The sequence below is a fragment of the Ictalurus punctatus genome, chromosome 15, assembly GCF_001660625.3.
Source record: "Ictalurus punctatus breed USDA103 chromosome 15, Coco_2.0, whole genome shotgun sequence".
Taxonomy (NCBI): domain Eukaryota; kingdom Metazoa; phylum Chordata; class Actinopteri; order Siluriformes; family Ictaluridae; genus Ictalurus; species Ictalurus punctatus.
Window position 1 is genome coordinate 17543091 of NC_030430.2, and position 20996 is coordinate 17564086.

Genomic DNA, 20996 nt, shown 5'->3' on the forward strand with positions numbered 1-20996 from the left:
ATTATATATTGATTTTAAGCATTTACTTGCTTTGCCAGCAGCTTTTTGTCTAATCAGTATTTCCTGTTTCAGAACTTGTAAAATTCATTTCCTTGTTTTGTTGATGTCAGTGAGACCTTACTGATGAGATCTTGGGTAAACTCCAATGTGGAGTAAACCGAAACTTCCAAAACTCCCAAAATATCATCCAGAAACTACACTGGGAAAATTTCCCAGCCAGTGTCAGGACTATTCCTGACTAGCTCCCAATTTACTGAGATTCCTGAGTGAGTGCTGCATGACTCACCTCTCAGTCTTAAGTACGTATCTATACTGATGGCAGGTGAGTGTGTGAGCTAATTTTCCATTACAGCTCTGAGCTATGACGTATATATCCGCATGGATATGTGACGACTGTCAATAATCATCTTTCTCATTAAGTCTTAGAATGTATAAAAAAAAAATTGAATCACAAAAAATACTTTTTTTCTTTTTGTGTTTTCTCTATGACTTTATCAGTGTTTTCAGGCACGGGCATGACAAAGAGAGTTATGTCTAAATGGAGTGTTGAGATATGCTACACTTGCATATCCTTGTTCAGCTGGTTTTGATCACCCACCACCTATAAAACAACTGTATACATTCGCTCATGGTAGCTTTGAGGCTTGAGGTTTGTAATGAGATGAAGATATTACAAACAGGACATGCTTAAAACTGCCACCCTTGGTAATCTATCATATAAGTTATCTGGTACATAGAAACGTCTAAATAAACCATGTTAATGTGGTAAATCCATTATTTTAACCCTTTAATCTAAGAAAACATGCATTTCACCAATTTTACAGGGTTTGTTTGCTGACAATTGCTGCATTTTGCTATTGAATAAGTAACAGCCTTGGGTTTTTAGCATATATATGTTCTACCCTATATGTGGCTAACAGCACGAAGACATTGGAAACGTTCTAATAATCTATTTTACATTTATATCTATAATTTGTTTAATTAGGTTGTATGTTCAATGTGACGTCATTAGTCAATATCACAGTATCACTAAGGATGAGAAGAATGACGGAAATGAATTTTCCTCTTCAGAGAAATCCGATGATACAAATTCCTCATGTGACTTTTGAAATATTTCAAATATTTCATAGGGGTGACTGTGTTCAAGTTAACAGTTGAGTGAACGTTGAACACTTAAAAATTCAAAACCTAGAATCGTGGAAATGAATGCTTCAGACATGAGACGCTAAATGGACTCGTGCATAATCCAAAAGTAATATGATTTCTGAAGTATTTTAAGCATTATATTTCAAGATAGTGAGATGGGACAGGATTAATGCTGTTTTCTAAGTGCTGTGAATTTATTTATCTGAAACATGAACATGGATGCTGTGAAGGACACTTTCGTCATGTTTATAATCTGTTTTACCTGGCAAATTTGTACATGTAATATCTGTAAGACACAAATCTCACCCGCATCGTACAATAACGGGAATATTATCAATAAACATTCAAATCAACCGTCAAAGTGTAATGTGTATTTTTGAACAACACTCAAGGATCTGATCAAAGAGACTGTCTTGCAAGGGGTTCTTAGCCAGCTTGTGAAGATGTCAGTACTTTAAAGAGATAGATACCAGAAACACAAACACATAGGGATCTGATTGCACAGTACTCTATCTAACTGACAGTATGCGGGCTGATTTGGACTATAATTTGTTTAGATGATATCTCTCATATAAGCAAACACACAGGCTTTAGAACCAACGATGCTTCGTTTAAGCAAATAAGACTGAGCAAATACACAGCACCACCTTCCATAAACAGGGGCACCCACCGTTCAGAGATGTCACGATTATGAACACTGTATGACACTGTTTTATGGACATAAACAGTCAAAAACCATAACACAAAAAAAGTAAATAAGTGAGTAGTGTTGACTGAGCAGGCATGCGTGACGGACATCTTTTGACATACAGTCATCACATTTATTTACATTGGTTTAGGCGAAATTTAAATATGTTTACATAGTCAACCGATCTGGTGATTTAATGCAAAACAAAGTCCATATTACCATTTTTATAAATAGCATTTTACATACTTCACTTTTAGTTTATCGTCAAGATATAAGACATAAAACATTTTTGGGCATGCTGTTATAGGAAAATAACGTCAGCATGGTGTGATATCATTACTAACGCTAACAGCATGCCTTTGCATGTTTTATTCCTCATATTAAAGTGAGTTTGTCAGTGATTACAATTTATTATTTATTCATGAGCAACATTTAAATGTTATCTATTCTAGTTACAGTTATTGTTGTGGAATGTCAATGAGACATTTATGTTGTGGCAGCATAAAACTGTCAAAATATTTTTTTAATGAAACTTGAATTTTAATAGCATTAATAATTATGGGATTATTCATTATATCCCACACACACACACACACACACACACACACACACACACACACACACACACACACACACATTTAAGGAAGGTATACTGTATGTACTGACAAAGGCAAGTTAGTATATAGAAAATACATGTGTGTGGAATTTTTTTTATTTTGATCTTCAAAATGATTTGAAAGAAATTACATAAAATATGTTCCTTGCCCTGATTATGAAAAGTGTTCTTAACATCTTAACATGTGTACAGCTGATGGAAAAGTAAAAATAAATAAATAATAATCATGAAAAAAACAACAACAACAAAAAAACAAGACTTTATATTCCTATGAAATAAATAAATTTTATATATATATACATTTTAAGGGTCCACATATGTAAAAATAGTAGCTTCCCCTGGCATTAGTTATTGTAAACTCTACAGTCATGTTCAGACATGCCTATGTCTTGATTGACGCCATCAGGCTCCGTTCAGACCTTCACAATCTTTCATGATGGTCTTCAAAACATTGAAATGAGTGCCATTTGTCCCCTGATAGGTGTGAAAAGGGACACTTCTGTCTTTGTTATGAGCCTTGATTTACTGTAGGGATCCCAAGCAAGTGTGAACTCCTCTACACTGCCCCCTTCCCAAGTCTCCTCCTCCTCCCACCCACCCACACACTTTTACACACACCTCAGTCTGTCCCCTCCCACTCATACACTCTCTATACACTCCTCTGCCTGTGAGCTCTCAGTCAGTAGACGCCTCACCTCTCTGGTGAACACACTCACTCCACGCAGCTTGGATTACACAGAAGGGAATTTTACACGCTCGACCCAGAAGAAAGAGAATCATTTATTGGGAAGACTTACATACTCCACGGATCAGCATGGGGAGTAGCATGTCATGCGTTCCTCAGCACAATTTCAGGTTCTCCAGCAAGAGTTTCATACGACGGAACAGGTAATGAACACTGTACTTCTGCTCTATTACAAAGATGTATATAAATGCTATCAGTCAGTCCAAAGTTAATGGGTTACTTTGACTATCATACCTGAATAATATTTAAATAATAAGTAGATAGTAAGACAACTAAGAAGCTCTGACTGACAATGATTGACTTGAGGTTGTTTATTGTAGTACATGATCACAGACGATAAGATTTCCCATATAAAGTGGCAGGGTACTTTTGTGTCAACATTCCCTTAGTGATTAGTTCTCTTCTGCATAATATCAAGTGTATGTAATTCTCATCAGCTCGGTGATAGAATCACAGTTCACATGCACGCTGACTCTCGTAGGCGCTGATAGAGTTCAAGGCTGTGATACAGTTACTCTTCTGTTTCCAGCTGAGCTTTGAGTTGCCCGAATTGCCTAGAGTGTGTTTTTGGTACATGGTGTCAGCTTAGATCAACCTGATCTCCTAAGAAATTTGCATGAATTTGACTTGAACCACTGAGTCGTGAGAAAATATATGAGCTCAAACTCTTCCCAAAACTCTTGGTTTTATATTCAGTTATTCATGTTAAAGCGTAGTAGTTCAGTAAATACTATCTATTATTCAGTAATGACACTGAAACTAAGTATGGTAAAAAATATCCTTTATGTGAATGGAAGTATGGACTTGCTGTTTTGAGGCTTTGTAGTTTTATACAGTATCCTATACTGTGCACCATTCAAGATCAAGAAGCCATAAAGACCCATTGTGTATTTTACTGCACACAGTTCAGTGCCCACTGTGGCAGGCCCGGTCATGTCACACTAAAACTAGAGACGGGTAAGCTTATCAAGTTTTCAGGGTCTGAAACTGATCTACTAGCTGATTATACACTTTTAAATCAAAACAGCTCTTCATTGCTGTTCTCCCTTTCAACTGTACTCACTCACAAACACACTTCAACAGGTGAACTATCAGTTGATCAAGAACAAAGATGAGTGTGTTCCCATTTCCTGTCTGATACGGAGCAGGATCCCTCTTTTTCACTAACACCTGAGCAATGAAAGCTACTGTAATACCTTAGATTACTCTGTTTTGCCTTGCATTTGCATTTTTTTTTTGCCAATACCTATCCTAGTTTAAATTGTCTGGATGCCAAACGTGTTCACCATGGAATACCAGTGGTACGTCCAATCTCTTAGAGCATGAATGATCCTATTGTTGTTATGCTAATCGCATTAAAAAAAAACGGAGCTCCAGACTGACTTCCTCTCTCACGAACCTGCAGGAAAGACGACATCATAGTGATCGGACACTAATGGCTACAAATGGGGGTCATGGGTGACAAAGGATGACATATGAACCGTTTTTTCTATATCTATGCCTTGTGTCTTGAAACATAAGCCCTATTGTTCTGTCCGAGTAAATGGTGTATGGAGTGGGACGTATATAATGTTGACCAGTACAAACTATAGGAGCTCCAGAAAGGCTGCAACAATGGTAAATGTAAAATCTTTTGTGTGGAAATGACCAATGGACAGACTTGACCGAGTCAAATGATGCAGCAATGAGTTATTGGATTACATCTGGGTTACCAGGACTTAAAATTAATCACTTTTTTCATGAGTGGTTCTTGAACAAACACATGACTAAACTCTGTCTTGTGTCTTCCGAGCAGCAGCAGACTGTTCCGGAAAAAAAATCCGCAGGAGGGGCAGGAGAAGTCCAACAGCATCATCAACATTCTCTGCACAGTCACCCCAAGAAAGGCGAGTAATTTCTTGCATTATTGTGACTTTTTTGCTTTTTCAAGTACTCTATATTCATGCATGCTGAACTGTGGAATGCTTGTACTTACAGGAAATGTCACCTAAAGATCTCGAGGCCATAGAAAACATCAAATGGGACCCACCGTTTCCCTATGACCCGGCCAGCGGCTGGAAGAAGAGCAGCATCAATGTAAAAAACTATGGCAGGTTGATCCACAGCTCCAAAGTGCGCTTTCGCTTCCTGCACTGTCAGGTATAACATAACTCCTCCCCTCACACAACAAGCTGTTACACATATCAATCTCTAGGCAGGAATACAAACGCATACATCCATGACAGTCATCACTGTTAAAAGCTCATTATGATGCTCCAGCAGTTGACATTATTGTTCATCCATTTACTCATCCATCATGCTCCCTGTATAACAGGCAAGTGGCGAGTACAGGATGTCTCTCGCTCTCACAGCTGTGTGAATTATGTTGCCTGTCGTGTTGCATATTAGTGAAGATTAATTGATGTATCTCATCGCAGGGCATTGTACCTGTCTGAGCGTGCACGCTTTTGAAACATGTCAGTGTTCCAGAGCTGCCTCCAGGCACACAGGCTATGATCAGGCTACTGATAGAGCACTGTAGTGTAGCAATATCTATCTGCTTGATGTACTAAAGGAAGCTTGATGTACTAAAGGAAGAGGAAAATCCCAAAGAACAAAACAAGTCAGGATGGGGTCATATTGGAAAATTTTGCAATTGGTAAACAATCAGTAATGAGGCAGAAAGAAAACAAGAAGCTGGCACTGTATGATTATAAATATGATTGTGTGCTATCAGTTGAAAGGATATGAGTTGGCTAAAGTAAATCGCTGTCAGGGGCAAATCGCCTTTTTTGAAAATGTACCAGTGCTTATGTTACTGTAACAAGCAGAACACTCCTTTCAGGCAGAGTTATTCACATTGACACATACTTTACATTACATTGTTCAACGATCAATAAAATATCAGCTGACAGCAGGCTAGCTAACCAGAGTCATGTCTAACAAGCATTACAATGTATACGGTTTCCTTTAGTGGTTTTGAATTATGTTTTCTCTATAACATCTGCGGGTGCAATGATATTTGAGAGTCATGTAATCCATATCCATAAAAATGTTTTATTACAAAATTAGGAAAAACCCTTTTCAACTCAGATTGAACAACACTGCTATAGAGCCTTCTTTCCGGTTGTGTAAATAACCAAAAGATTATGTGTCATTTGTTACAGGATGTACATGATTGCTACCTGGACCTGTTCCAAACACACCTTCATTTCGTCTCGAATAACACCACCGGACTCACCTACCAGGTCAGAACAACCCCTTGTCCATAGAAAAACAGTGATCTTCTAGCTCGTTAGAATATTCTATACTTTTTAAAGGGTTAGAATGCTTCCATAACTTCCTCCTTCTATTGTGTGGTCACGTCCTTAAAAAACACATATGACAATGTGTTATATAATCTCAGTGTAAACTGTTAGCCTTCAACTGAGATAATATGCCTGTGAGTAAACTGTGAGTACACCAGAAATTAAAATTAATCATTTCCTTTTATTATGTCTGTGTTTACGACCATGTCTCATAACCAAGCACTGCTGTAATGAATGCATCTCTCTCTCCCCAGAGGGAGAAAGCAATATTGAATATCCAGAAGCAATGCTAACGTGGCTGAATACTCAGTTCTAATTAGTCAAAAGGTGTTGATTGATTAGATATAACGGCATGGCACTGACATTAGTTCAGACTGCAAGGTTTATAGTGTTTACACAGGAACTTGTATGGCAGATGCTCCACATAAACAGATTAAAAATTGTGTGCATTCACTGATATTGTATTTTCTCATTTTTGAGAATACTCACAGAATCCATGTCCACAGAAATATTTTATTACATAATTAGGGAAAAATCTTCCCAATATGAACAACACCGCTACAGAGCTATTGATTGTTTTTTTAATTTGGTGTTTTTGGGAGGCATCTTCAGGAACAATCAGATATACATCTGTAACAACACATGGAAGTCTTTGCGCTTTGCGTTTTTTTCCTCCTCCATACCACGACCGAGTGCATTTTTGTGTCTTATTAACTTCAAGAAAGTGAAAAAGGGAGGCTGGTGAGGGTATTACGCAACGTATAACATGGAATATTTTGTATTGTGGAAATCCACAACAATAAATATAAAACAGATTAAATGTACAACGTGCTGACAAATTGTCACATTTCTGTGGTATTTTGGGTGATTATTTTCCTGTAACAGCACTCTGCAACACTCCTATACAACAAAAAGTCACAATGACAATAACTGCACACTGATAGTTTCTTCTTGGCTTTATTATAGGGGACTCTTCCATTAAAGGAGCTCACGATTTGCAAGGTGCACAACATGACTAGCTATGGAGATCCACAAGAGTTTGCCTTCCAAATAAATGGTTAGTACACTTTTTTTTCTATACTTGACACGTGTTTTAAAGGAGATTATTTTGAAAGGTGCTACTGGTGGGTGTGGGAGTGTGGCACAAAAGCCTTTTATTCCTTCCAACACAAAGCTGTGAATCCTAAAGGCATAGCCTTACACTATATACATCTGCAGCCACTTCCCAATTTCTAACATTCCAGTGATTCGTAAGTGTTATGACCCTCTTGCCCTCTTTATAGACCTCAGAGAAACAAGAGGGCTGTCCATTTGCTAGTAGTCAGGACAGGGTGAAATTGTCCTTCAAGGCTCCCCTTGTTATATGACAGGTGTACATAAGCTCTCTCAGCTGTTGTACTAAAAGAGCGCTTCCGCTGGTTCTCGCCCACATCGTTCACATCACAGCTAAAGTATTCCACATTCCTGTGGGCAGGTTTCACTTCTGCACTGATGTTTGCCTGTTTTGTGTCTCACATGTTTTCGATTGGAAGTGGTTCACCAGTCTATTTAGATGGTTTGTGGATAAATTTCCTTTTACTGGCTTGTGAGTCTATAAACAAAAGTCACACCAGGACCTCAAAGTGTGAGTGAACGTGACCAGGATATGAGTCAAATAAAACACTGGACATGTGTAAATATCCCTTAGAAGCAAAAAATATTTCCTTTGACCAAATGATTAAACATCCTGGTATGACACAGTAAAAAAGTATTAAAATCCTCATAAAATCTCCTAAAATGACTCACTAGTCCAGATTTCTTATCAGAGAGATCACTGCTATGCTACAGATCCCAAACTAGAAAGCTCTGACCTTTTCATATGCTCTGTGTTTTGGGTCAGTGGGGGTGAGCCTAGCAAGTATTTACAATCAGCCTCACACAATATTGACTTTCACTGTCCTCTCATCAGTGTGGGAACATTTAACTGAGGCCAGTTTTCATCCCAAACTATAAACAAAAAGCAACCCATAAAGCACACCCTGACTAAAGCTAAACCATAACTGGAAATGACAAAGCAGAGCTGGTGTAGGAGTCTGATATCTATGCTGATATGTGTTGGTATGTGGAGCTGATAACGGAGTCAGACTCCAGCTCTGGCACATTCTTAAAGTGTGCTGTAGGTGTGTCTGTTTTACTTAGCACATGAGGTATGTTCAAGCAGGCTAGTGGTCATAAAAAGACATGTTATAAATATAAATCAGATCCAGACAGGTTTTTTATTATTTTTTTAGTGAATAATAAAGACCTATGGATATATTTAACAACCTGTTATTGACAGTTACTGGTATGTCGAGTTGTTTGTCTGTTTCATGTCCTTTTGAACAGATGCATGAACCTATGTTGTTTTTATTTTATTTATTTATTTATTTTTACCTCTTTAGGTGTCAGCTTAAACCCCATCATCGTCTACTGCTCCAACCAGGAGGATATGGACAACTGGTTTGGTCTCCTAAAGGAACACATAGAGATCAATGGGGGCACTGCGATTATACCAGACACTTACAGCAGAGTTAAGGTATGTAGCTATCAAAGAAAAAGGGAAAAAAGTTAATGATCTTAACAGCAACGGGTGTGCAGTAAAGCCAGGTTTGAGTTATTTAGATCAGTGTTATTGTATTCTCATGAGGATTGTGCAGGGGTGTGGCTGGGACTGTGGCTGAGATTAAGGTTAACCACAGTAACAGTATCATAGAAAAGGAATGACATTTCTACCAGTGCTGACATGTACCTCTGTCGCAATAGGTGACTTCACTAAACAAAACAGATTCTCAATAAAAGCCTTAAATAAAAACAAATTCAGTCTATAATGTTTAAAACATTGGAACCTTAAGTGAAATCCTTCCCGATCTGTGTCTATAAAAATGGCTTGCAATTACAGTAAGGTATGTTACACTCTCAGAAATAAATGCATCAAACTGTAGCCTTCATTGTCGCAGGTGTGGTACCATCATGTTGTGTACCTTTAATTAGCTTTTAGAGGAGTGGTTTTATGTATGATAAATTATTTTTAATGGTTGAAAATATACACACTATAAAAGGTACAAAACAGGTTCACCACTGCAAGTACCAAGAATTGTATAGTTTGGTACATTTATTTCTAGGAATGTAAAGCAATAATGCACATTTCTCATTTTCTCTCATGTACTTTCATAAGGTCCACAACACAGAGCAGTCCACAGAGGGGAAAGAAGAGCTGAGGAACTCCATCAGTAAAGAGCCGATCTATGAATGGGAGGGTTCTCAGCGGGAAAGTCTAGGTTCAATCACCTATGTCACTAAAGTCAGGCTACAGCATTTGCCTTGTCAAGTAAGGCAACATTTTCATGCTAACATTATTTTTTAAACAATTCAGTCCTACTTTGTCTTGAATAGATTTGTAATTATACATAAACTATACAGGCAGCTATAATGTAACTACTGAGTATGTGTACGTTGTTACAGATATAATCTATAATCCATCCGTAACAATGCAATATCCTTAGTAGACATTGTTGTTAGAATCTCCAGTTGTTTAAGTTTTCATGGTTGAAAGTGCTTTGTGAAAAGGTGTACTGATTTGATATCAGATGTTGTCTACACATATAGACAACAAAGGCGCTACTAAGAAGCCCCCCTTTATGAAAAACTTTGCGCAACTGAAGATTACATCAACTCTCCGTCAGTGCTGGTTGCTGCCTGGCTGGTTCACTGGGGGCAGCATCTGATATGATCTTAGTCACTCTTTTGACAAGCTCGAATTACCCTTGGGGTCTAAAACGTTTGGCCTCTTATTTGTTAGCTGCTTTGAAATTTGACTGCCAGCAGATTTGCATTCACTGTAGACCTGCAGAGTGATAAGTCGCAGTGCATTGAAATACATTTTCCCACAGGAAAGGTGAGAATTCAGACAGGTTGTCTTTTTTTTTTAAAGAGTAGCATGTAGACCTGTGTCCCTTTGTGTAAGCTGGGTGTGTGAACCAGTTGCTTTGCTCGTGCGTGGACTTGACTCACCCTACAGCTGCTTGTCTGACACACCCTTTTCAGAGCATAAGACAACCGCTGTCAGAGCAAGAGCTCTGCTATCACCATCTCCTGGCAGGGGAGGCATTTGTGCACATGGTTCCCATGAGGGGGAAAAATACAATATATGTAGATAATATTGTATCTGTAGAGGGGCAGTGGTAGCTCAGTGTTTAAGATGTTGGGCTACTGATCGGAAGGTCATGAGTTCAAACCACCACTGTTGGGCCCTTGAGCAAAGCCCTTAACCCTCAACCTCTCAGATGTATAAATTAAATAAGTGAAAGTCGCTCTGGATAAGGGTGTCTGCCAAATGCCATAGATGGAGCATGTAGGACTCTCATGTTCTCATATTTGTGATTCAAAAGCAAACTAATGCTACACGTCCCAAGCACTTCACAGATCTCTATAATCTGCACAAAGCACAATGCTGACCACAACATAATTTATTCCCACAGGAGCAGTATGACAGACTGTTGGTGATGTATCCTAGCAATCTTATTATACTGTCTGAGGAGAGCGATGGCTTGTTCTACAAGGTAAAACAAGCACTCAGTTGTTATACTTTGTTGTTTGTCCAAAAGGAGTTTGACTGAGCTAAAACCACATTCTGTGCTTTGTGCTTACAGGGAAAACTTCCTCTCAACATGCTTACTGTTACCACCCCATGCCAAGACATCAAGCCAAACACATTTATGATCGAAGGTAAGTTAATGATCATCCCATTTCCGTTGTTTTATTGCTCAAAACTGCATCCTGCAAAATCTTTTCTATCCAACACTAATCGCTCTTGTTGTCTTGGGCAGGGAAACTGATTAACCCCATCGTCGTGTCATGTCCGAACACGAGCGAGTTCCGTGACTGGATGCAACACTTCAAAGCAGCAGATGTCCCAGTCCTTAGCCCTCCTCCTCCCGTCTACGACATCATCTACACGCCGACTCAGAGAGAGGTAAGTGCACTACAGACTCTCAGAATGTTAGTAGTTCAAGCAAGTTTCTCAATAGGTTGTATTATAAGCTAGGTATTCACACTTTCTTCCTGTCTCTCTAGGCTCCTGAGCTAAATGTGAGATGGAGCGGCAGTAACCGAGGCGGTTCTGAAGAAATCGCAATGCAGAAACTTCACAGTGAACGCAGATCTTGTGAGCTCCAGCTGCCCCACCGCGATGACAACCCCCTTTCCCCTGGTTATACCGAGCCTCTCTGTGTAAGCGAACATCCCAGCTCCTATTATGGTGTTTGTACAGCTGCTGAGTATTATTATAAGTCTGACAGTACCGTTAAGTGAACTGTTGTCAAGCTGTCACTTTATAGATCAGTTGAGCTCGTCATAACTTGAGGTTTTGCTGATAAAGATGCTTGGTGGACTTATCAGAAATTTAGAATAAAGATCAAAAATCAAAGCTCTTTATTGTCAAGTGCACACAAAGTAGAATGAAGTTCTTACTTGTATGTCTTTTCTCAAGACTACACATAAAAATGTAAACAAAAAGCTTCGATTTGTGATGTTTTCTACATTTCTAATAAGTCCACCAAGCATCTGTAGAAGCAAAACCTCAAGTTTTGCCCAAAGACAATAACTACTGTCAATACAACACAGAAGACATCCATTGTTATACTTAGGGGGCAACTTAGGAAAAGGAGTGTTAAGGGTGGACCGCACTTACTGTAAGTGATCTGACCTGACTTACTTTCGAGTGTTTATTTTGGAGGAGCAGTTTCCAGTCATGCACTGGAATACTTCTGTGGTCTTGGCACTATCAATTATTAACTTAGCGTCCAACCCATGCTACTTCTTTTACAATGTAAAAGCCTCTGTTGCTTGTAGCCAAAAAACAGATTGATCTGCAGTTGTTTTGCTGAGCACTTCACCCTGCGGCGTCATCTAATGCTGCCTTGAAGGGGCAGGGGGGGGGGGGGGGGGGGGGGGGGGGGGGGGTTTAACTGGAAAATCATCCCATGAGCGCTCTCAGATGTTTTCTGTTATTAGAAACATTCCACGGCAGGATTCACCCACACAGCATAACATATCTCAGCAGATGACCTGAATGGTGATCGGCTTTGAAGTCGTACCACGGTATCGCATGAAGTTAGTGCCAGGATACTCTTATCTCCCTCCCAGCAGTCGAATCAGAAGCAAGGAGTCTAATTAATTTACAACTGACAGGGCAGTATGCCCAAAGCAAGCTCTGCTGAGGGGGACGATAACAGAACATATTCACTGATTATACAGTATATCTCTCTTCCCAGCTGTGTGAATAATTTGCATTCTTAGCTCTCCTTGATGTTACAGATCCAACAGGCTTATGTCTGTTTTCTTGTCCATATTTAGTATTACTAACCAGCTTGTCTTCCTGTTCGTGTGTGTTTACAGTACATCTCCAGCAGACCCACATCTGTTGATACGCAGTATTCAGTGAGACTGGGCAGCAGGAGCAACAGCATGTCATCTCAAACCAGGCCTGCACCATTGCACCTGCGCTACTCCTCCCCTCAGCGCACTTCCTACTTGTCATCTGAGGAGCCCATGTCTCCCATTTACAGCTCTCCATACAGCGCAGTTCACCACAATGCTACCGCGCAACGCGTCACGAAGGCCCCACTTATAAAGGTAACCCAAACTTCATATCTTGCATGCTGTTGTGATAAGGGTATTCCAAACCTTATTTTAAATATACTGCTTTAACCAGTCCCTCCAGGATTTTGCGATTTCAGGATCACAGAAATTAATGCAAAAATCAAGGAAACTCCACAATATTCAGAGGACCATTGTAATTTTCCAAAATTACAGCAGATTTTCCACAGATTTGGGTCAAGACACATTATATGACATCATCAGAACGTGCATTCAGCCAAAATCCCCCTTTGAGTCACGTGCTTCGAACGTGATCAAAATCAAGCCGCAACAATCACAAAAAAACTCAGCGAAATGCTGTTTGTACCACAGCTCTGTAGAGTTCTTGATTCTGATTGGCCAGATGGTGTTTATGGCTTGGGTTTACGGCTCAGCAGATATGCTGTCATTCCTACAGAAACAGCCAATTCACAGGGACTTACATGGCCACATAATCGTAAACTAATAAGATATGAATTAAAAATGCATTGCGATGTAACAAAGAAAAACAGACCGTTGTTGATATGATGAGGCTTTCTGTAAAGAGACAGGTATTTAACATTTATTTAAGTCTTCAGTGTTAGCACTTTGTAACAGTTAGTAAGTTTTGTCAGTAAAAGGCTGGTGAGGGAATGACTTCATTATCTGCTATAACGTAAGTGATAACAGGAAGTAACTTCTTGTGGATATTACACATCATTAAATGTAACTATACATGGGTAAAATTACATGCTATTCATTAATACAATTTTACAGCTGTAATGTTTGTCAAACTGCTGTGGTATAAGAGAAAAAAAACAATTTGGAACATGCAGTCGTAGTTACATAATCAGCTTCTTTCATTGATTATTTTCTTATAACATTACAGTTCTATGTGAGCAAGGATTTATGATGAGATGTGCTCATATTTGGTTTGTTTTTGAACAGTCGAACAGCTGGAGCACTCCACAAAGCTCCATAAAGTACCAGCTCTCCATTCCACAACGCCACTCGGATTTGCTGACCCACCGCAAACCTCTCTCGCCCTTGTATGACGACCCCACCACCCCTGGCATGTACCCTCTGGAGGAGGATTTGGCAAAGGTGTCGTCGGTAAGTGGGGCAAGATATCAGATTGCTTTCTCTCTTTACACCCGGGCTCACTGTGGCCGAGTGCACAGAGAACACGGCTGATTTGACAAGTCTAAGACCTTGCAGTCTTGATTACTAATTGATTGATGCAGATGCATAATGGAGGAGTCTGAGGGAATGAGACTTAAGTACAAACTGACAGTAGACAGTTATTTGAGACAAGATATTTGTTTCTGATCGGCTATGCCAGAATGTAACCATGGCAACAAGTTTAAAGCATGCTTTAGGATAGACCGATATGATTTTAAATATCAGTTTCATCTGTTTCACATATCATAAGAAATCTGGTGTTTTGAAGTAATCACATTAGAAAAAAACAGTTCTTTATAACATACTAAAGGTTCTCTAGTTCCTTTGAGTTTATGAGTGAGAGAACACTCACTAAACTGTCCCGATATCTGAAAATGTCAAAACGTGCCTAACTACATAGTTATTTCTTCAGAAGTTTTGCTTCCTATTGTACAGAGGAAATTCTGGTTAATAATATCACTTTTTTTCTTTGTTAAACAGCATTCCTCACAGGTTTCCATGGAACAGCATTATCCTCCACTCCTCCCCGCCTCCTTCCGCTTGTGCACACCTCCTCTAGGCCGCAGGAACAGGAGCATTCAGCACCAGGAACATGATGAGAGCAGCACACAGTGGGCTATGGAGCAACGTGCACAGTCTGTGTCCAGAATGAAGCTGCTGCCTGACCCTAATACCATGCTACAGCACAACCACATCATACAGGTAACTCCAAAATATATACGCTAAAATATATATATATATATATATATATATATATATATATATATATATACATACACACACACACACACACACACACACATATATATATGTGTATGTGTGTGTGTGTATATATATATATATATATATATATATATATATATATATATATATATATATATATATATATATATATATATATATATATATATATTTCACCAGAAAGTGCTTTCCATGGTATTAAACAACATACAGAAGCAGACAGCTTGTGCTGAAAAGACATACCCAGTAGTGTAAAATGAATGTATTATGGTGTGTTTTGCAGAGAGAGGCATCAAGCCTGGCTGCCACACACATGCGGGAGTTGCCCTACAGTCTCACCCCAGGTAAAAATTCATGGCATGTGAAAGTCCTCTAGCTTCCACAGTATCACAAAACCATAATATGCATGGCCAGAACTAGACATTCACGGTTGTGTGCCTGTGAACACACAAATGCATGGGATAAAGACTCCTAATTTCGATAATTAACTCATTTATAACAGTTGCCATAATTATAACTGTGGCTTTTAATTGCATACACACCAGGCGACATTGTAATTGATCAAGTTTCTCAGCTCATAGCTTATATTTATATTGAGGGGCAAGACATGACTGGACATGAGGAGTGCATGTCCGGGCATTTTAAAGGGCAGGGAAAGTGTGTGTGTGTGTGTGTGTGTGTGTGTGTGTGTACTACAGCTCAGCACAGTGATGTCCAGATGACAGCACTGCAGGTGGCACATTAGGGGAGCTGAGTAAGAGGACAGAATTACTAGCAAGAGTGATTTAAAGATCACAGCTGGGACACACTGCACACTGTATGATTAGCTATTCATTAGATGTAGATTGCTATAATTGAGTATTTGGCACAGGGGTATTTAAATACAATTTAAAAATAAAGGTTCAGTTACACTTGATTGTGAAGTACTTCTTACAAAAGTTACGCAACTAACATGACTGAATGACGTCAACAGTGTTTGTAGGGAACTGTTTTTTTTTCATAGGGGCACTTTGCATTACCACTATTGACAAGTGCCATAGACCTTAAACAGATGAGACATGTGTTTTGAATGAGAATTAACATAAACTTCAATCGTTTTTAAATGTTCATAATTTTTTTTTTTAAAACAAGCCACGTGGACATTTCGCTAATCAGATCAGAGAAGGTAAATCAAATGGAAATCAAAGAAAGTATTTAAACACTTTCTGAACTAATATTTCTATTGCTGGTCTCTGGTCTGATGAGATGTCTTCAGCTAAGTAATTCACATAAATGTATGTGGTTGACCACGACAAAAGCCGCACTGGTTCATGTTTACAGCTCTGCTACAGTATTTATTCAAGCGTTCAGTTCAATCCACTGAAATCCTTTGCCGAGTTCACATCCGGGGTGCAGCCTGCCAGCTGATTTAAAAGAATCTAAAATATTCTTAAATTGATACCTTGCCCACTCTTGCTGGTTTCGGTTTCATTGTCTTGATTATTCTTCAGGACATTTAACTCCCACATCTACAATGCAAGAATTTAGAGAGCTCATTCCTCAGCAAGGCCGAAGGGCATGGTTGCCTCTGATTGCATAGGTTTTAAAGAGACCAAGTAACCTGTCATGCATGCTTGATCTTTGCTTTCTACACTTCTAACAGCTTTCACATAGCTGACATATTTGACAGAACTGTCGTTAACCCGTGTATTCTCCTCATTTTTTCCCATCACAGATGATCACTCCTATCTTAAACCAGTGGAACCGGATGACCAGGAAATAGACTATGACAACATTTGGGAGTTTGACGGCAGTAACGGGATGATTCAAGCCTTGCCTGGAATTTCAGCACACCGGACACAGCCTGACTTCAGCGCTCGAGGCCTCGGCGCTATGGAAACACAGACGAGATGGTCATAAAAGAGAACAATGGGCTTCCACCCGCCTGGACTTGTGCACATAGCTGGCTAATCTGTGCCTTACTGCACTCTCGCTCTCACACTCTCTCTCTCACACATACACACACACACACACACACAGAGCTTTACATGAGGCCAAACTTGGCCAGTATCACTAAATGGGGAAATGTGCAGAGGCTGACTAGGGACAGGAGCGCTATGCTTGTTTATCCACATTGTGTACAAATTAATAATTTTTTTTTTTTTTTTTAAATAAAAAAAAAATAGAATGACCAGACATTTTATTCATCAGGAAACAAGCCTTTCTCAGTAATGCAATTTATCATAGAACAAATCAGAATATATTTTCTTCCAGTAACTTTGTCAGATGTAGCATTAATCTGTGTCGTTTACGAACCTTTACAAATGGTTGGTTAAGATAAAGAGCTTGAATAAGTTTCTAGTTTTCTAACTATGTACATAATGTAAATAGTTTTTTTTATAAGGCATCTATAATATTGTTTGCACTGTTTTGTACAGTTACTTATTATATTCCTAATTATTTATATATTGTCTCAACACATTTTGTTCAGTCACATACTGAAGTAAATTCTTTTCATTATTCATTCCAGGAACAACACCAAACACCAGCATATGTTACAATTAGCAGCAACTCTCTGACATAGGCACGTTTATTTTTAGACATTTTGCATATGTACATCTAGAAACTGTAGACTTTTCACTAATGTGTGAATGTTTTATTCCTTCAGTTTGGTGTGATGTGACATTTATATTTAAAAATAAAAATAAAAATGAATTCAGCTCTCTTAATGTCTTTTTCAAATTCATGGTTGAGCTCAGTGGTTTGTCTCAGTGGTTCTCAAAGTGGGGTTTGTGAAGCCTAGCCAGGGCGTGCGTAACTATTTTATGATCTTATTTTGTTACAGTGGTGGAAACCACAACCCACCACTTATAAAAGTAATTATATTTTAGGCAGTTTGCCACTTGAATTGAATGGATTAAATCCAAATCACAGAACTAAAAAAAAAAAGAAATAAAAGACACCTATGTTTTTTTTTTTTTTTTTTTTTTTTTTTTTTTTAATGTGTACGTTTGGTGCAGTGCTTAAAATTCAAATGTGTAATTCAAAATTACTTGTGTATTTACTTACTTATTTCCTCTAACCCAGGGGTTTTCAAACTTTTTGCATCCTGTGAACACTTAACTGTAAAATTCATTCCACAGACCCCCTCTGTAAATATTTGTAATGGTGAATTCAGGTTCAGTGCCCTTTACTAATATTGGCCCCTTTGGTAAATTGCCTTTATTGTTTAACCTTTTGATATATATTTTTTAAATTCACAATAATACAAATCATTATAAGTTGCATTTTCAGGTGAATTTGGGGAAACCACTTGAAGCATTTGTTGTGTTTAACTACTTCAACTCTTTTTGTTTGATTTGTTAATTGCAAACAGCTGAAAGTCTGTAAATATTTGACAATAAACCTGATTTGCAATGGGGGTTGAATAATTTTGATTGCAACTGTAGGCCAAATTCCCTTAGTCATTCACAACAATGGGTAAGACCAAGGAATATAGCTGTGATGTGCAGCAAAAGGTTGTTGAGCTTCACAAAATGTGAAGTGGCTATAAGAATACAGCAAAAGCATTTAAAATGTCCATTTCACCATCAGGGCAATAATTAAGAAGTTCCAGTCATCTGGAAATGTGATGAATCAACCTGGAATTGGACGTGTGTCTATATTGTCTCAACGCATTGTGAAAAGGATGGTTCGAGTGGCCAAAAAATCTCCAAGGATCACAGCTGGAGAATTGTAGAAGTTACTTGCTTCTTGAGGTCAGAAAGTCTCCAAAACTACAATCCGAAGTCACCTACATCACCACAAGTTGTTTGGAAGGGATTCAAGAAAAAAGCCTCTACTCTCATCCAAAAACAAACTGAGATAGGGTTCTATGGTCAGATGAAAACAAAATAGAGCTTTTTGGCAATAAACACCAGAGGTGGTTTCGGCACACACAGAGAGGTAGGAATATGGAAAATGGACCATGGTTGGATCTTCCAGCAGGACAATAATCCAAAACATGCATCAAAATCAGCACAAAAATGGTTTACTGACCACAAAATCAAGGTCCTGCTGTGGCCATCCCAGTCCGCTGACTTGAAACCCATAGATAACCTGTGTGGTGAACTGAAGAGGAGAGACCACCAGTGTGGACCTCGAAATTTGACGGATCTGGAGAGATTCTGTATGGAGGAATAGTCTCAGATCCCTTGCCATGTATTCTCCAACCTCATCAGGAATTATAGGAGAAGACTCAGAGCTGTTATCTTGACAAAGAAAGGTAGCACAAAGTATTGATTTAAAGGGTGCCAATAATTGTTGCACACCTATACTTTTTAATAAACCAATGATTTGTTTGCAATTGTGTGATGTCCATGAGAGCAGAGCATTTTTGTGAATTTTTACAAAAGAGCAAAAGCTTAAACAATAAAGACAATTTTTCACAGCCTTCTTTGCTCATGTTTACCAAGGGTGCCAATATTATTGTAGGGCAGTGTATATTGGGACATGAGATAAATTGGGGCAGTTTAAGCACTGTTTATTTTCTGGGCTGATTAAGTTAAAGTGAAAAATAATGTTTTAAAGTCAAAACCTAAACCAATGAAAATGTGTCCCAGATTACCAAACATGTCATTAAAATGGTTTTCAGTCTATTTTGGCTAAAGGGTAAGCCATGCTTCATTACAATATTGTGATATTAACTTTTTTTGTTTTGCTTTTACATGTAGCTAGTGAACGTCTTGAGGATTTCAGAAACCTATCATGTGCATTTTGTTATAATTAATGTCTACACAAAGTGGGGGAAAAAACTATACCAATATATCTGCTCACCAGTATACACTTAGTAATAGGGGTGATAATATTCTGACAATTTATTGGAGCCATAGAGCTCTTTAAAAAATCTTTAATCATAGAGTGCTGCAGGAATGAGTCCTAAAACCTAGAAATGAGTTAGCATTTTAGCACTTCCGGTTCCATTGTCCCAAAGTCAATGGGTTTTTGGAATGGGTTTTTGGTTAAATGCCTGAAAATAAGGTCTGTAGTTAACCCAAGATCAAGATATTTTCATGTTTTATTCTATGACATAAAATACATCAGTAATACCCCACTCGTGACTTTTTATGTCTTGAAAAAGGCGGTTGCTAATAAGTGGCTAAATGAGACTACAGCGGTTGTCGGGGACATTAAACGTCATCGTAGGAAAACTCCTCTACTACAGCCACGTTGTGTTTATACTCGCGCTCTTGCAAACTATTCCCACTCGAACTTTCCAACTTGTAGATTTAACAATTTATAGAACTTTCCAACTGTAGTTTTTTTCAAATTGTAGTGCTATAAATCTTAGTGGTGGTGACGCTGAAGTCATGCAACCTTGGTGTAGTTTGTTTATAGCCTAACTTTTTTACTTCTTTTTACTTCTCCTTTTTACTTCTGCTACTTTATGTTTAAAAATTCATAAAAGTCGTGTTCATTTGTGAAGATTATCATGATGAATAAAACGTGTAAGAGTCAGAAATTTTGATGGTCACAGAGCTTATTTTCTGCACTAATCCAAAAGCCAATGGAAAAATCCAGGGTGATGCTAACTTCCCTGTATCACTGTAGAGGTTTGGATTACACCCGTACATTTCAAGTGACCAGTAAAAACAGGTTATTAATGATTAGAACTCGATAATAAACCGTTGCCTCATTCCAGGGGGGCGTGGCCCAGGGGGCATGTTAATACGAATGGCGCCTTAAAATGTCTAGTTCCCACCCCAGTGGTCACGTCCACTTAAAAATGATGCGTTCCTGCACAAATTGATTGATGCAGATTCTAAAGCCTCTGGTATACTTACACTGGTTTTTACGCGTACGCTGGCATATGTGCACAGTCATACGCATACACTTTCAAAATATACTCCATTTGACATGTACGCGTACACAGGCAGACGGCTCATGCGCATTACGACAAATTGCAGTACCCCTTCTGGCCTACAAGAGTCAGTACAGAGC

At 38.6% G+C, this 20996-nt stretch overlaps 1 protein-coding gene across 1 annotated transcript; it reads left to right on the forward strand.

Annotated features, from left to right (window-relative positions):
* The first annotated feature begins 3118 nt into the window (after positions 1–3118).
* On the forward strand, positions 3119–17742 carry plekhn1 (pleckstrin homology domain containing, family N member 1). Its single transcript, XM_017488045.3, has 16 exons — positions 3119–3338; positions 4991–5081; positions 5173–5334; positions 6342–6422; positions 7449–7539; positions 8903–9036; positions 9676–9828; positions 10979–11059; positions 11150–11225; positions 11327–11472; positions 11574–11729; positions 12897–13133; positions 14064–14228; positions 14778–14999; positions 15322–15382; positions 16753–17742. Exons 1-16 carry the CDS (start codon positions 3265–3267, stop codon positions 16935–16937), a joined length of 2115 nt encoding a protein of 704 aa, XP_017343534.1. The 5' UTR covers positions 3119–3264; the 3' UTR covers positions 16938–17742.
* Positions 17743–20996: the final 3254 nt, after the last annotated feature.

Coding starts and splice junctions, on each gene's coding strand:
- plekhn1 (XM_017488045.3), top strand. CDS start 3,265: ATGGGGAGTAGCATGTCATGCGTTCCTCAGCACAATTTCAGGTTCTCC. Junction 9,037..9,675: donor ACACTTACAGCAGAGTTAAG/GTATGTAGCTAT, acceptor TACTTTCATAAG/GTCCACAACACAGAGCAGTC. Junction 15,383..16,752: donor GCCCTACAGTCTCACCCCAG/GTAAAAATTCAT, acceptor TTCCCATCACAG/ATGATCACTCCTATCTTAAA.